This window comes from Hemicordylus capensis, chromosome 5, assembly GCF_027244095.1.
Source record: "Hemicordylus capensis ecotype Gifberg chromosome 5, rHemCap1.1.pri, whole genome shotgun sequence".
NCBI lineage: Eukaryota > Metazoa > Chordata > Lepidosauria > Squamata > Cordylidae > Hemicordylus > Hemicordylus capensis.
In genome coordinates this window covers 4403791-4419467 of record NC_069661.1, presented here as the reverse complement: position 1 = coordinate 4419467, position 15677 = coordinate 4403791, and the positions used below count along the sequence as shown (strand labels likewise).

At 49.6% G+C, this 15677-nt stretch overlaps 2 protein-coding genes across 2 annotated transcripts; one reads left to right on the top strand and one right to left on the bottom strand.

Moving 5' to 3' along the window:
- Positions 1-1443: 1443 nt before the first annotated feature.
- Positions 1444-8120, bottom strand: LOC128328322 (probable N-acetyltransferase camello). Its single transcript, XM_053258191.1, has 2 exons — positions 8022-8120; positions 1444-6683 (listed from the first exon to the last, which is right to left on the bottom strand). Exon 2 carries the CDS (start codon positions 6620-6622, stop codon positions 5957-5959), a length of 666 nt encoding a protein of 221 aa, XP_053114166.1. The 5' UTR covers positions 6623-6683; positions 8022-8120; the 3' UTR covers positions 1444-5956.
- Positions 8121-9307: 1187 nt separating this feature from the next.
- On the top strand, positions 9308-14388 carry LOC128328458 (N-acetyltransferase family 8 member 3-like). Its single transcript, XM_053258473.1, has 2 exons — positions 9308-9766; positions 11255-14388. Exons 1-2 carry the CDS (start codon positions 9360-9362, stop codon positions 11940-11942), a joined length of 1095 nt encoding a protein of 364 aa, XP_053114448.1. The 5' UTR covers positions 9308-9359; the 3' UTR covers positions 11943-14388.
- The last annotated feature ends 1289 nt before the right edge of the window (positions 14389-15677 follow it).

Below are 15677 nucleotides of genomic sequence, written 5' to 3'. Positions count from 1 at the left end.
CAGGAACCCTTTGCACACTAGAAGCCTCACAGATATACGGACAGGACATGGAGTGCAAAGCAGATCATGACCAGTTGTACTTGGGTCAGCTAAAGAAGAACAAAAGTTAGATCTAACAAGGATGATTGGGGATGTTCAAAGAGAACATGGCAGCCTTCTCTTCCCCAAGCCCCAAATGTGAGTTGCCTCTTTTCTGGTTTAATTTCATCGCAAGATCCCTTCAATCCTCCAGCGGGGTCGGGAGGATGCCAACGTAAGCAAGAATGCAGAGCAGAAGGAAACCCCACTGTATTCAGTGGGGCTTATTTCTAGGGAAGTGTGCACAAGATTGCAGCCTCAAACGTATCACACTCTCTACTAGCACAGAATGAACCTCATGGTGATAAAAATGAACAGACCATTCACATGTTGTCATCAAGAGTGTCTCATGCCGATTCCCTGCCCTACGTCTGTCCTTCTATGACCTGATGCCGGCAAAGAGAGGGCTCAAAGTTTGGGTCCGGGAGGGAGGGATTATTCAGGGCATGAGTGACTGTAAGCAGAGTCCTGGAGAGGAGAGGGGAAGAGGCAGGAGGGAGCCCCAGTGCACAGCCTGCTTAGAAGTTATGACCTTGCATCTCTCCAAACCTGATAAAAGAGATTTGGAAAGCACATGCTGGTAGCCTCCGTCCTGGAAAAGGCCGGATTAAGAATGCTGGGCTGCGTCAGAAGTCCACTTTTGCATATGGACTTGGGCCAGGGCCCACCTCCCCGCTCAGCCACAGGCCTTGTGTGGCCTTGGATGGCTCCTTTTCACTGCCACCTGAGAAATGGGAATCCTTGCCCTGTGTTGCACCATAAAGAGCATTAAGACCCTCCGCTCATGACCACCCTCTTCGGGTATTAATAGCAGCAAATCCATCTGAGTGAATTTGCAGAATCTTGCCCCGTATCCAAGACATTTTGGCAGAGAACCCACATGGTAACCCTCCTCCTAATTAGCACAGGGCGCAATCCTCCAGGAAGCCAAATTCAAGGGAATGGGAGTGCCTTCCTTGTGAATCGGGACCTGTGGTCAGACCTTTCTGCCTCCCTATGCTATCCTAATCATTGTTATTGCCTAGATTGAATTTCGAGTCTGAATTGTTTGATTGTTTAGTGTGTTGTGTAGTGATCCATTGTGTGTACTGATGTATTGTGCTAGTGAAATTCTTAAATGTTTTTGTTTCTGTTTTCAAAGTATTGTGGTAAACTGCTTTGGGTGTCGCAGTGATAAACAAACGTGGTATTGCCAAGCACATCACAAGCAGGGTGAGAACAGAAGCAGGATTCTCTTGCTTGGGCTAGAACTATGGGTTGCACAGCTCCCACTCTGACAAGGGAAGGTTTCTTCTCCCCCCCCCCCCCTGCTTAATAACCTGGAGACAGAGGCGGCATAAAATGAGCAAAGACCATGGCAGGCAATTCCTTGGAAGATAATGAATAATTTATTTCCCCAAAGTTCCACAGCACGGATGCACACAGTAGTCACACATTCATGGACCACGCAGCGAGGCGAGACTCAAGCTTTGGAGAGTGACGTGAGAATGGGCAGTCCAGGGGGGACATTCCCAATGCAGCTCCACCCCCCTGCCCCAGAAACATGCAGGAGTTGCTCAAGAGCACCCTGGAGACTTGGGTCCAACTGTGCCGTCCGCTTTCCCAAACAAGGCTCTGCGGGGGAATGTATAGTAAGACCAGAGAGAGCCACTGTGGTGTAATAAGAGTGTTGGAGTAGGAAGACGCCACTTCAAACCCGGCGGGGTGACCTTGAGCCAGTCACTCTCTCTTCGCCTCACCTCCCTTCAGAGTTGTTGTGAGGACAGTGGCTGGGACAGAAATGGCACCAAGGCAGGAAAACTCTTCATTCAAACACAGGAGTACCAGAAGCTGGTTCAGGCCATACAATCGAGCAAGACAGACAGACAGACAAAATCCACGCACACAGCATGCTGGGATATCTGGGGAAACAAAAAGAAGCCTTCATCTGGCCGACGATGTCGAAAAGACATCCAAGTAGGTACCAAGTGAGTTTTTCTAAAACAGATTCCATCTCAGGGAATATTTTTTCTCACGGAGAGCTCCGGGAGAGTGTGATGCCTAGACCGCCTTCTCCCAGCTCATGATCAAGGGAGATGCAGAAGCGGAGCAACCATCATGATCGGGCAGCTGAAGAATCTTCCCTGTCAGGAAAGGATGAAAGGTCTGGAGCTCTTAGCTTAGGAGGAGGAGGGAAAAAATACTAAGGCAGAATATCACAAAAGCTTATAAAATTATGCACAGTGCAGAGAGTAGTTTTTCCTACCCTAACTGGGATGTGGCTCAGTGGCTGAGCCGCTGCCAGTCAGTGTAGACAACGCTGAGCTCGGCAGGCAGCGGTCTCCTCCTGGAAGGCTGTTTCCTAGAATATTAGAATTCAGGTACTGTTCCCTCTAAAGCGTGCGCACATGCACGCGCTCACAAATTTTCTGATGTCCGCTCAGTTCATTTTAGATCCCGCTCAGGTTGAATCGGGAAGGCCCCACTCTGAATGCACATGTGCACACAATGCCTTGATCCTGCTGCCCAGAACAAAACTCATTCCACACAGAGATGGAAAAAAATTAGAGGGACCACTGAATTCAGGGTGAAGAACATGAGAGCAATCCTGCTGGACAGATCAAAAGTGCATCCAGCCCAGCTTTCCATTTCTCAGCCTGATGCCTCCACAGTAAGCCCTCAAGCAGGGCTTGAATACAAGGCCCCAGATCCCCTACGGTGGCCCCAAGGGAACAGACTTGCTACCCAAGAACCAGGAGTTCAGTGCAGTGAATGCACATCCATCACTTCTTTGAACACATCTCAGACACATTACAATACAAGGGATAGCTGCCACACTCCTGGCTTTCTGCGCTTGTTACTGCTCTGGTTTCTGCAGCTTGTTTCCTTGAAAAGGAAGGCCTTAGAGCCGTTATGCAGGCATTTCCAGGAGCTCAGTGGAATGATTTCAGGGATGTAACACAATACAATGGTATTTTTAATATGATACTTTACGGGTGGTGTTACACCTGCATTAGATTTCAAACAATATATTTGCTAATGAAATATGTTGGAAATGCAAACCCCCACCCCACCGTTTGATGGGAATGTGAATTGGTTCAAAAACAGCTGGTCTTGTGGTAGCAAGCATGAATTGCCCCCTTTGCTAAGCAGGGTCCACCCTGGTTTGCATTAAATGGGAGATGTGTGAGCATTAAGATATCCACCTTAAGGGATGGGGCCGCTCTGGGAAGAGCATCTGCATGCTTGCATGCAGAAGGTTCCAAGTTCCTTCCCTGGCAGCATCTTCAAGATAGAGCTGAGAGAGATTCCTGCCTGCAACCTTGGAGAAGCCGCTGCCAGTCTGTGTAGACAATACTGAGCTAGATGGACCAAGAGTCTGACTCGGTAGAAGGCAGCTTCCTATGCTCCCCTAGAAGAGTTTGCTGGTATTAAAGACGTAACTGGATATGAATATCCGTGTATTACCTCTTGTTATGTTGCTTAGCTATTTTAAAATAATAATCATAATGGGGAATGATCTGTCGTAGCGGCCCTGCAGGCTTGATGGGCAGGGCAGTGTGTGGAGAGGGAGACTGGGAAGCCACCATTGTTTCTCTCCCCTCCACACAAAAGCCTTGTTGCTGTCAGAAAGAGGTCTAGGAGGGTAGCACAGCCGGGTTCTGGCCTGCACAACAGAAGGCTCATCAGAAGCCGGATTCAGCCCATGGGGACTTGTTTGCTGGACCCAGGCATGGCCGAAGGACTCGTGGTGTCTGAGGTGCAAAATGCTGCCTCGTTCCAGGGCCCTGGTGGGGAGCAGCCCCTACTATCTGAAAGGTTATTTATTTTAAAAACAACCTTTGCTAGCTTTGAAAGTACATGGCAGGGGAGTTTGCTGCAGGGGTAGTTAATAATTGCTTTTGTTAATAATTCACTTAAATGAAACAATTAATGCTCTAAAAAATCACCTCGGCTGCTGCACACCAAGTCACGGCTGGCCCATCAGGGTATTTGAGTTGCACAGCTCTGGCTTAGCCCCTGATAGCTGGTAAAAGAGGCACCTTTTAAAGTGATGGCTCGGATATCCAGCAGGGGGAGATCAACGGCCCCTATTCAGCCCAGAAGAGCAGCCCCCCCAGAGGCGGCTTCTGGTATCTCCTGCATGCTTCTTTCTGAACTGTGTGTGGGAGCCCCTTCAGGACAGGGGAGCATCTCCAGGCCCTTTGGTAGCACACTGTTTGGAATTACTTCTGTTCACAGAGCAAAAGGCACATTTCAAAGTGATGGCTCTCAGATTTAGCAGAGGGAGAGCCAGGCCCTATACCTCCCAACAGAGCATCCCTCCATTGACTGTTACTGGTATGTAGCTTTTCTTTCTTTTTAGACTGTGAGCCCCTTTTCAGACAAGAAAACCACTTTGTGAACCTTTTTGCTGAAAAGCTGCATATACATATTTTGTAATAACAATAATAATTCGTAAAAGGCAAGGCCTAAACTTGCTCAGCGGCTTTGCCAGAACTGCAACAGTTAGTCTGCTGGAACTCTCACTTTCTACTGCGCAAGCAGCTTAAATATACAGCCCAGTTTGCTTCCCACACTTTCTATTCTAGCCAATTAGATTAGGAGGACCTACCTGGAATAAGGGTGGGCAATTTAGCTATTATTATGGGCTGCACAACTAGTGGCATTTTATCAGGGGACTGACCAGTAAGCATTGATTTAAGGGCATGAGGTCAACTGCACCACTCTGGAGATGCATTAAGAGTCATGTTAAAATTTGACCAATTTTAAACATTTCCAAATCTACATTTTAGTTTATAAACCAACCGTAGATGTAGGACAGATTAAGAAAGAGTACTTCTTTACACAGAACAGAGTTCATTTATGGGATTTGCTACCACAAGATGTTGTGACATCCACTAGTGTGTACAGCTTTTAAACAGAGACTGGACCCATTCATGGAGTGCAGCTGGCCTTAGTAGTTAAGGGAAACCTCCAGATGCAGAAACAGTATACCACTGAATACCAGTTGCAGGGGCAGGGAAGAGGGCTTCTGTCTTCATATGCTGCTGGTAGGCTTCCTGGAAGCATCTGGGTGGTAAGGCAGTGTGGGAAATGGGATGACGGACTGAGGTCCATCAACCTCCAGGTGGGGATTTTTTGATGTTCTTGTGAGAAGTTCAGGACCAGTTTCTGTGCTCAGTATTGACAGGGAAAGGTTGCTGGGGAGACGTCTTTCAAATTCTTCTGCCCAAGAATGTTCTTATAAACATATTGATCCACATGGTTTTTAAAACATATCGATCCACGTGCTGCACACCCTGAGGAAGCAAATAGAAATCTCTGCATCAAGGCAATGTGATGAAAAGGCCTCTAGATATTCCAAAAGAAAACTGCCCGTGGTGAAGTTAGCAGCAGTCTCTACTGGCACTCTGGGCCAATCATGTGCCACACGTATCAGGAAGCATTGTTCGCTCAAGAAACAAGGCAAAACAGCCTAGGGGTGAATTTAGGGTCACTGACATGAGGCCAGACGAGAACATCCAAGACCAGTGGAGAAGACCACTTTCGGAGCCACTGAAAACATCATCCGTTAAGCTGCACCCCCTTTAAAATCAGCGTTCCCACTATCTTGAAAACATATTAGAAGGGGGAAAGGAAAGGGACCTTCTGAACACACTCATCAGCTTCCTTCATCATCAGAATTCCTTGGGCCAGTGTCCACTGAGGGCCCTTTGCAACAACCTGTACCGGAACCAAGTACCAAAGCAGCGAGACATCCCTTTGTTCAGCAGCAAAACCAACTATTGCCCATTTTCTTCATTCTATGTAACCCACAGCACCAAACGCCCAAGGGGCAAATGAGGTGAGATTCCAGATCCAGCCAACGATCCCGGACCATGCCCCGATTCCCTCCTCAGTCTACAGAAGGGATATCGTATCGGTATTTGGAAACGGTACAGTTCGCCAACCTGCCGTAGATGGTGGGTAGGATATAACGGTGGTACATGGAGAAGCCAACATCCTCGTACATGGCCCGAGCCTCATGCTGCACCATGAGGGTGTTCAGCACCACTGACCGGTAGCCCCGCTCTCGGGCAAAAGAGATCACTGTCCTGCAGAGGGCTTTGGCGATGCCGAAGCCGCGGTAATCTTTCCGCACTGACATGCGCTTCAGCATGAGCTCTTCCTGGTGTTCCTCAGAAGGCCTGGCACCCACAGTGGCCACCACGCTGTCGTCCACCTCAGCCACCCAGAAACCAGAGCCTTTGTTACTCTGGTAGGTGGCCTGGATATCCAGCAGGTCTTCCTTCAAACAGTGGTCGATGTACATGGACCAGATGTAGCCTAGCAGCTGCCGGCCCGTGGCTAGCAGAAGGGTAACAGCGAGGATGGGCAAGAGGAGCGATTTGGAGCTGGTGAGGAGCAGGCAGAAGGTGCAGGCCAGAACTAGGACCAACCAAGGCTGCTTCAGCATGTGCACGCACAGAGTGGGCACATACTCACTCATCCCCGTGGCAAACAAGTCCCGGACCGTCTCATAGTCCTCTGCACGGTACTCACGGATGTGGTAAGTCACCATGGTGGCCTAAACAGTGATGGACGAAGAAGAGCAGCAAGGTGCCGGGAGAATCCTGGCGCCGCTGCAACCAGAACAAAGACATTTGTTACCAGAGGAGTAGGAAAAAGCTGTCTGGGGCAGCAGGGTGTGTGTGCATGCATGCACATGCATGTAATGGCAAGCGTAGTCTGAGAGTAGTTGTTAGAGCAGGGCTGCTCAATCTTGGTTCTCCTGCAGATGTTGGCCTACAATCCCCATAATCCCCGATTATTGGCCACTGTGGTTGGGGATTATGGGAACTGTAGTACAAAAGCAGCTGGAGGGATAATGTTGAGTAGCCTCAGGTTAGAGTGTTGGACGAGCACCAGGGAGACCTGAGTTCAAATCCCAATGCAGCCATGAAACTCACTGGGTGACTCTGGGCCAGTCACTTCTCTCTCAGTCTAAGGTACCCCACAGGGTTGTTGTGAGGATAAGATGCACTGTGCTCTTCAGAGGATGAGTGTGACAGAAATGTAAAAAAAGGAGAAGTAGGTTTCCTGGAAAACCAATCCACTTCCAATCCTGGAAGTGATGGGCTACTGTGGGCTTCCCAGGGGCATCTCGTGGGCCACTGTTGGAAACAAAATGCCGGACTAGACCCATGAAATTGATTGCCAGGAAATCTAGGACCAACAAATGGAAGTACTTTTTCACACAACGCAAAATCGACTTGTGGAATTCTCTGTCACAAGATGTGGTGACAACCAGCAACTTGAATGGCTTTAAGAGGGGTTTGGATCACTTCATGGAGAGGTCTATCAACGGCTACTAGTCGGAAGGCTATAGGCCACCTCCAGCCTCAGAGGCAGGATGCCTCTCAATGCCAGTTGCAGGGGAGTCACAGCAGGAGGGAGGGCATGCCCTCACCTCTTGCCTGTGGGCTCCCCAGAGGCATCTAGTGGGCCACTGTGCGAAAGAGGATGCTGGTCCAGATGGGCCTTCTTGGGCCTGATCCAGCAGGGCTGTTCTTATGCACTGGCGCATGCACTCTTTCTCATGGCTGCAGTCAGGGGGCCCCTTGATTTGGGATGACCTTGTTAGCCCAACAAAAGGTGTGTCTGCCAGGCCCTGGCTCACTCATTCGCCCACTGGGAAAGGGGGAGGCCCCATCTCCAGAGGCAGGCCAGCACCTCGCTCATGGCACCCCGTTTCACGGGGAAGGGCAGCCTCTGCAGCCGCTGCGCCTGAGCCCCTGGAGAGGAGCTGCTGCTGCCATTCTGTGCAGGCTGCCAGTCAGTGCAGGGCAGGCACTAGCAGAGGGCAGCTCTGCCCTCTGCTCCTGCCGCCGCGTGTTTTTCGCCCACGGCTCTTTCTGCCGCCCTGGTCTCCCCACCGAGGCGGGCGGGGGAGATCTTGAGCCTCCCGACCCCCGACTCACCTTCCCCCGCAGTAGCAGCAGCTGCTTCCCTCTCGCTCTACCGCCGCCTAGCACGATGACATCACTTCCCACCCAGACCGCACGTGATCTACCCCGCCCCGCTCCAACATAGACTTAGAAAAAGCCCAGAGTAGCACACATCTCTATGACGGGCCCCCTGTTTTTCATTCGAAATAAAAGGGTGAGGAAGAGGTAGGCTGCCTGCGTTTCCTACAAGACTATGTTTTGTTTGGGGCCCAAGCACGCCCCGCTGCCCTGTCACCCCCGCAGAGGTCGCAAAAGGATGTCCCATGAAACACCGGAAATTCCCTTCGCAATTGACTCTGGCATTTTTATCTCTCTGGTCCAGATTCGGCTCCCAGTTGGCCGCGCTTCCACCCCCAACATCCAATCAGCGGCACAGCCTCTGCTGGCGGAAGGAAAAGCTGCATCTCTATGGTGAAAACCACTGAGTTGGAGTTGAATTCCACCTACATTGCCCAACTTCCGGTTTGGCCGGAAGTTTCGTTTTGTGCGGTGTAAAATCTGAGAGGGGTTTTGGGCAGAAAAAAAAAGGAGCTTCGTTTGACCGTACTGAGCATGCTCAGATGCACCGGGCAGGGCTCGTCGAGGGGCAGAGTTGATTTAAAAATCAACACAGATTAAAATACGTAGATGTGAAGGCATGGAAGCATCCACTTTTAAGTTTGCTTCTTGATTTAAAAAACAACAGTTTGAGGAAGAGTTTAAAAGGGGTTCTCAAACTTGGGTCCCCTGATCTTGTTGGACTACAATTCCCATCAATAGCCTTTGGCCATTGGGGCTGGGGATGATGGCAGTTGTAGTCCAACAAGATACCTGGCCAGCTATTGTTGAACATTAGTTGTTGGACTACAACTCCCATCATCTCCCGCTACAATAAATTATGGCTGGGGATGATGGGAGTTGTAGTTCAACAACAGCTGGAGAGCCAAGGTTGCCTACCCTGCTTGTCTGTGTTTTAGGAGCTCTCTGCATTAAAAGTAGGAAGCTTATAAGAACCCATTTTTAGTAGGGGAAGGTAGTTCGCCCTGAAGCCAGCCTGGTGTAGTGGTTTGAGTGCTGGACTAGGACCGGGGGAGACCCGAGTTCAAATCCCCATTCAGCCATGAAACTAGCTGGGTGACTCTGGGCCAGTCACTTCTCTCCCAGCCTAACCTACTTCACAGGGTTGTTGTGAAAGAGAAACTCAAGTATGTAGTATGTGAGTCTGGGCTCCTTGGAGGAAGAGCGGGGTATAACATGTAAAAATAATAACCCAAACCGTCCAGATTTGATCTCTGCTCCTGCTGACCTTTGGAACCCCGGCCCCAAGCAGTTATGTTCTGCAGCAGGTGCTGGCTGGGGCGGGCCTGGGGAAGAAGAAGAAGGTGTGCCGCAGCGGCACTCGTGGGAGCAGCAGCAGCAGCTTCGGCCTTGGCGGGGAAGGCGAGGAAGCCCTGCCCTCCCCCCCCCCCTCCTCCTCCTCCTCCTCCTCCTCCGGCTGGCGTGCGTGCTTGCAGCCGCGGCCAGGCCGTGCGGGTGGGTGGGTGCAGGCGCCGCTCTGCCCTCTGGTTGGCTCAGCTGCCCTTGGGCGAGAAGGGAGACGCTCAATCGCGGCTCCATCCACCGCCGGCCGCGCTCTTGCAAGTAGCTGCAATGAGAAGAGCCGGCTCTCCGGGCCGTGTGATCAGAGAGGAGCGGGATCGGGATCGGGATCAGGTGCAAGGCTCTGGCCGCCGCAGCAGGTAAGAGGGCGCAGAGGAGGACTGTGCATGTGCTCAAGAGAGAGGGAGGCTAAGAACGACCCCCCTCCCCGGCTGCCCTGGAAAATTGGATTCTCCCGCAACTTCGCCAATTCCAGAATCCACCTCCTGGCACAGAGACTGCGGCTTCACTCTTGTTTAGCGCATGCCTTTGTTTCCAGGAAGTAAAGCACCCCAGAACAAAACCCAAAGGAGTCCCCGCAATATTCCTCCGATATGTAGAAAGGCAACAGAAACCTCTGTTTCAGACTTTTAGTTGTCATTTATTATTCCAGAAAACAACACCCCAAACGACCAGCTCTCTTTCTGAGCAAGTCAGTTGTCTGTCTATCACTCTTAAGTACTCTACCAGAACTAACGCATCTTTACAAAATAAGCCTTGCCCCAATTTCCTTTCAGGCCTGCTGGGTTTTCTCAGGAGCTTTACCAGGCCAGTGGGTCTTTCAGTTCTAAGCTGCAAAGATACATCTGGGTCTGGGTTGTGTGATAAGACAGGAAAAGAAGGGGGAGCATCTTCTAAAAGTTGGAACACCACAGGGGGTGGAATCATTTACTCCTCCAGCCAAGGGACATTGATTGATTGATTGATTGATTGATTGAGTGTCATCAAGTCTGTGTCAACTCTTAGCGACCACATGGAGAGATTCTCTCCAGGACGATCTGTCTTCAACTTGGCCTTTAAGGTCTCTCCATGGTGCCTTCATTGCTGTCGTCATGGAGTCCATCCACCTTGCTGCTGGTCGTCCTCTTCTTCTCTTGCCTTCCGCTATTTCCAGCATTATGCTCAGTGCAAAGTGCACGTAGTTCAGTGCACGCAGAGGGGGTTGGGAAAGAGGAGTGTATGCAGCTTCCTGGGAATCTCAGTCCACTTTTATGTACACTTCTAGGCTGAATGATTGCAACTACAGACATGGAGAATGCTTCTAGTTCTGTTAGGTTTTTAAAGGACAAGGCACCACTTCTGAGCATGAGCAACTCCCTCTGTTCCTAACACTGAACCTGGCTTCAGTCAAGGCTGGGGTAATGCAAAGCTGAAAAGCATCTGCATGGCTGACGGTGTGTGTTGGGTGCCAGCAGCCCTCCCCAGCCCCCTCTTCAGACTGCAACACTGGTTTGTTGTGTCTCTGAAAAGGGATGGATTTGAATCCCCTTTCCAAAGCTTTGTGCAGGCTTCTTTTGGGAGATGAAAGGTTTCATTGCTTCCCTCTCCAGCACGGCTGGGGTCATAGTGCTGAACAGTCTCTGATTTGCCTCTTGAGTCGCCTGTCCTAATTGCACTCATTTCTACTGCATTCCCTGCCCTCAAGGGGAGGGGGCTTAACCATTTAATTAGTTCCTCTCTTTATAATAGTAGAGTTTAGCCATAAAAGCCGCTGGAGCTGAAAGGTGGCTTTCAGTGGGCACCAGAAAGGACCTTTCCCCACCAAATTCCAGTCGCAATAGTGGATGACCACCCATTCAATTTTCCAGGGAATGTGACTCCATCATGGGCGAATACCACATCCGAATATATGAGGACAGAGACTATGAGGCGGTGCGCACCATATTCTCCGATGGGATCAAGGAACATGCTCCTGCTGGCTTCCGGCATGCTCTCAGTTGTCCTCCGACCCACCTGCTGCTGCTGGGCGTCTTCCTCGTGGCCTACCTGACCTCTGCTTCCTTCCTCTTGTCCCTTGGGGTTGTGTCTGCCCTTTTGGTTCTGGGCTGGTTTCATATGAAGGCCCTCTGGGTACAGTATGTTGAAGAGGCCCTCTGCAGTGACATGCGGAACATCCGGCAAACGTACCTGGAACCCAAAGATTGCTGCTTCTGGGTGGTGGAGACTGGTGGGGAGGTGGTGGGGACGGTGGCTGCCGCTCATCCAGAAAGTCCATCTCTGCAGGGCAACGCGCTGGAGCTGAAGCGCATGTCCGTGGAGAAGCGGCACAGAGGCCGTGGGATCTCCAAGGCGCTCACCAGGACCGTCATACGTTTTGCCAAGGAGCGTGGGTACAAGGAAGTCATGTTGGGCACCTCCATGGTGCAGTATGCTGCCCAGCGGGTGTATGAGGGTGTCGGCTTCCGTAAGGCCAAGAAGATCTACCCCTCTTTCTTGGCTAGGCTACTTCAGTTCCATGTTTATCTCTATCACTATGAGATTGCAAGATCTGGCTAGCACATTCAGAAAGCAGCCCAGGGAGTTGAGGACAATACGAAAGCTTCTGCTGATGCAACAGATTATGGCTTGCTTTCTGACCAGATAGAGATCCTGTCTTGGAAGAGGCATAAGAAGAGAGGATAGCTGCTGAGAAGCACAGGGTGTCAATTACTGTTTTGATTCCCAAGAGCGGAGACATACAGTATGTGATCTTTTTGTAAATCTTTGTCGTGTTTAATTAACAAAGGCCAGCCCTGGTTCTAATAAATGGATGCCTTCAATACTCTAGAAGAACTTCACTGAGTAATTGACCAATACTTTTTTTTTAATGGTCAAAGGCCATCATTGGGAGTGCCTGTGCCAGCTTCACTGTGTCTTGAAAGGGCATTGCGGGGTACTTAAAAAATCTGTGGCCTTGTCCCACAGCCCACAATCATCCCCCCCCCGCCCGGAATAATTACATGTGCTTTTAAAAGTCTCTAATATTATAATGCAGCCCTTCTGAAGGTGGAAGCAGCAGAGAGCCAGGGGAGGCCGGGAGCTCTCTCTCCCCTGCTCTGTGCAGGTGCCTCCACAGCTGCCCTTCCTTTCTGGAAGAAGCCATGGAGGAGGGAAGTGGGGGGCTGTTGGGATTTGGGGCTCTGATCTGGGGAGTGATGCCACATGCTCCCCTCTTAAGGACACTCCTGATGTCTTGGTGCCATTCCTGCATTTGACCAATAGCACTTTCTTGCCTCCATGCACCAACTTGGGAATGCCATGGTAACTAATGGTGACTATGGGGAGACATGATCGAGGTATATAAAATTATGCATGGAGTAGAGAGAGTGGACACAGAGAAATTTTTCTCCTTCTCTCACATTAGCAGCATGTGCAGTGAGTGTCCTTCTGTTGTGGAATAATTCCCTGTCTCTGGAAACCTGTTCCATTCCTATCTGCACTGGAACATAGGAAGCTGCCTTATTTTGGTCCATCTAGCTCAGTATTATCCACACAGACTGGCAGCGGCTTCTCCAAGGTTGCAGGCAGGAGTCTCTCTCAGCCCTATCTGGAGATGCTGCCAGGGAGGGAACTTGGAACCTTCTGCATGCAAGCCTCCAGGTGCTTTTCCTAGAGCAGCCCCATCCCCTTAAGGGGCATGTCTTACAGTGCTCACACAGTTAGTCTCCCATTCAAATGCAAACCAGGGCAGGCCCTGCTTAGCAGATTATTTCAATTTATTCTCACCTGTCATGTTGCTGAAATGGGGATACTAACTTGATTCATCACCTGCCCTGTATTGTTTAAAAAGCCAGTTTTCCTGATCAAAAGGACAGGGAGAGATATGAATGTGTCTGTGTTAAAAAAAATACTAGTCCCTATGAAAGGCTGCAGATACCAATAGTCTGGGCAGGAGAGGAATTCCTGTCCAGGCATGGATAAACCACCTTGCATACAGCACAGCGTGCCGCTCATGGAAGGCCTGATCCTGTTGTCTCCATTCATCCCCAAATTGTTCCCTTATTGTATTTTTTACTTATTTAACATACTTACTCTGTGCCCTTCCAGTACACTACTGATTCTCCCGAGCTTGGAGAGGCTCTGACCTGGCAGCGATTGAACAAGCCTTAGTAGCAACAGAGCCTCTTCAAGCTCGGGAGAAGTGAGGGTGTGATTTAGGGGAAGAACAGAGACATTCTTGGTGTCCACCCAGCCCTTCCAGTGGTGGTGTGCTGCACTGTATGTGAGTCACTGGCTTCTAAATTGCCCTTTGCTTGTTAAATAAATAATCAGCCTGAGGAAGGGTCCTGTGCATGGATACCACCACCCACTTTAAATTTGCTGGGATTTTCTGTATTTTAGGAGCTCTGTTTACAAGAAGTAGAGCAGTTACAAAGAGTGGTGTTTGTGCAGATGTTTTGTATATCCTTTGGTTCCTCAAAGACTGTGCCCAGGAACCGCAGGCTGCTCTGTCTAGATGCAGCCAACATAGGCTTAAAGAGACATAGGCTTGAAAAAAAAAGGTGTTTCCCAAAGAAATCTGTGTTCAATAAGTAGATGTGTGGTGCTGCCTTATTCTGAGGGTCAAACTGGATGTGGTATGGGAGGTCCGTGATCTCTCTCCCTCTTCCTTGCGGTTAAGGTTGTTATGGCAGCTGCAGGGTTGGGAGGGGAATCACACTGAGGCTACAGTATTTGTGGGTCTCTGTTCATCCTTTCTCCTGCTCCATTTCCCATATTTAATGTGCGTGGTATGTAGTCCTCAGAGCTGTGGTTGGCAGAAAGGTGCAAGAAGGCTTCTCTGTTCCAGCCACCCGGGATGTGGAACTCCCTGCCCTGTGAGATTATAGTTACTTGCTTCCTCTGGGGTGTGGAAGGCTTGGCTTCCTCAACAGGCCTTCGGTTTGTGACTACCGAGGTTTATTTGCTGGCTCTTTTTTTTGGACTGTGTTGTACTGCTTTTAAAATATTACTTCTTTTTGGACTGCTTTACTGTTTATTGCAAATGCTGTCTTCAGCAGAATGGAGTTGCAAGGTCAAAAAACAAGGAGTAGTTCTAAGAAAAGGTATTGCTTTGTGGTTACAATCTTATGCAACCTCTTTAATGGAGAGGGAGGTTAATTCTGTGTCAAGATGCTTGGGATCCTTCTGCACTTCCATATGCCGGTCACTTCTACTCTTCAAACAGGCTTCAGACCAATCTCATGGTGTGGCAGCTCCCAAGAAATGGTTGGCAAAAGGAGAAAGATGATTGGCCTGGGTTCTTTTTCTGTTTGGATGGGTGCGTGCTTTGAGTTGGCAGAAAGAAACTCGCCTAGCGCACTCTTGTGCCTTTAACTGCCATTTGATCTGCAGGTGAGGATGTTTAATCTCCACGTCACTGCAACCTTCACTTACTGCAGAGGTTCTTAGACTTGGGTTCCCAGATATTGTTGGACTACAACTCCCATCATCCCCAGGGGAAGGGGCTGTAGCGCAGTGGTAGAAGGTCCCAGGTTTAGTCTTCGGCAGCATCTCCAAGATCAGTCTGGGAGAGACTCCTTCCTGAAGCCTTGGGAAGCTGCTGCCAGTCAGAGAAGACAACACTGAGCTAGATGGCCCAATGGTCTGTCTCAGTAGAAGGCAGCATCCTTCGTTTCCATGTAGGTAGTTCACAAGAAGACAGAAGCCCTGAATAGCAGCAGTAAGAGCTCAATCAGTGTCTCAAGTTGATCGGTTGGAGCACAAATTGTCTCCTTTCCTAAGTGGCGTCTGCTCTGGCTTGCATTGGGATGGGTGACTACGTGTGAAAACTAGCTCAGAAGGTCCCAGGTTTACTCCCTGGCAGCATCTCCAGGTAGGGCTGGGAAAGTCTCCTGCTTTAAACCTTGGAGAGCTGCTGCCAGTCAGTGTAGACAAGACTGAACTAGATACAGAGTCGTATCTAGGGAAAATAGCGCCTAGGGCAAGCACTGAAATTGTGCCCCTCCAAACATCATCTTTCAGATAACTTTACCATAATATCAGCTCAAAAATACAAGTCAAGCTTATGACCCCCCATCCTTGGTAATATTATCAATGTCCTCCAAAAATTATTTAGTGTAGTTGTCTCGTATATAACCTTTCTTTCCATATTTTTATCTATGAGGACCTCCTGTATATGAAATGGTTTATCTTCACCAAAAGCACTGATAATAACTACACCATTAGACAATTCAATGGAACTAACTCTAAATAAAATGCAATAATATCCAAGAACTCATACTACACATTTGGTGTTACTTTCTCAAAGAA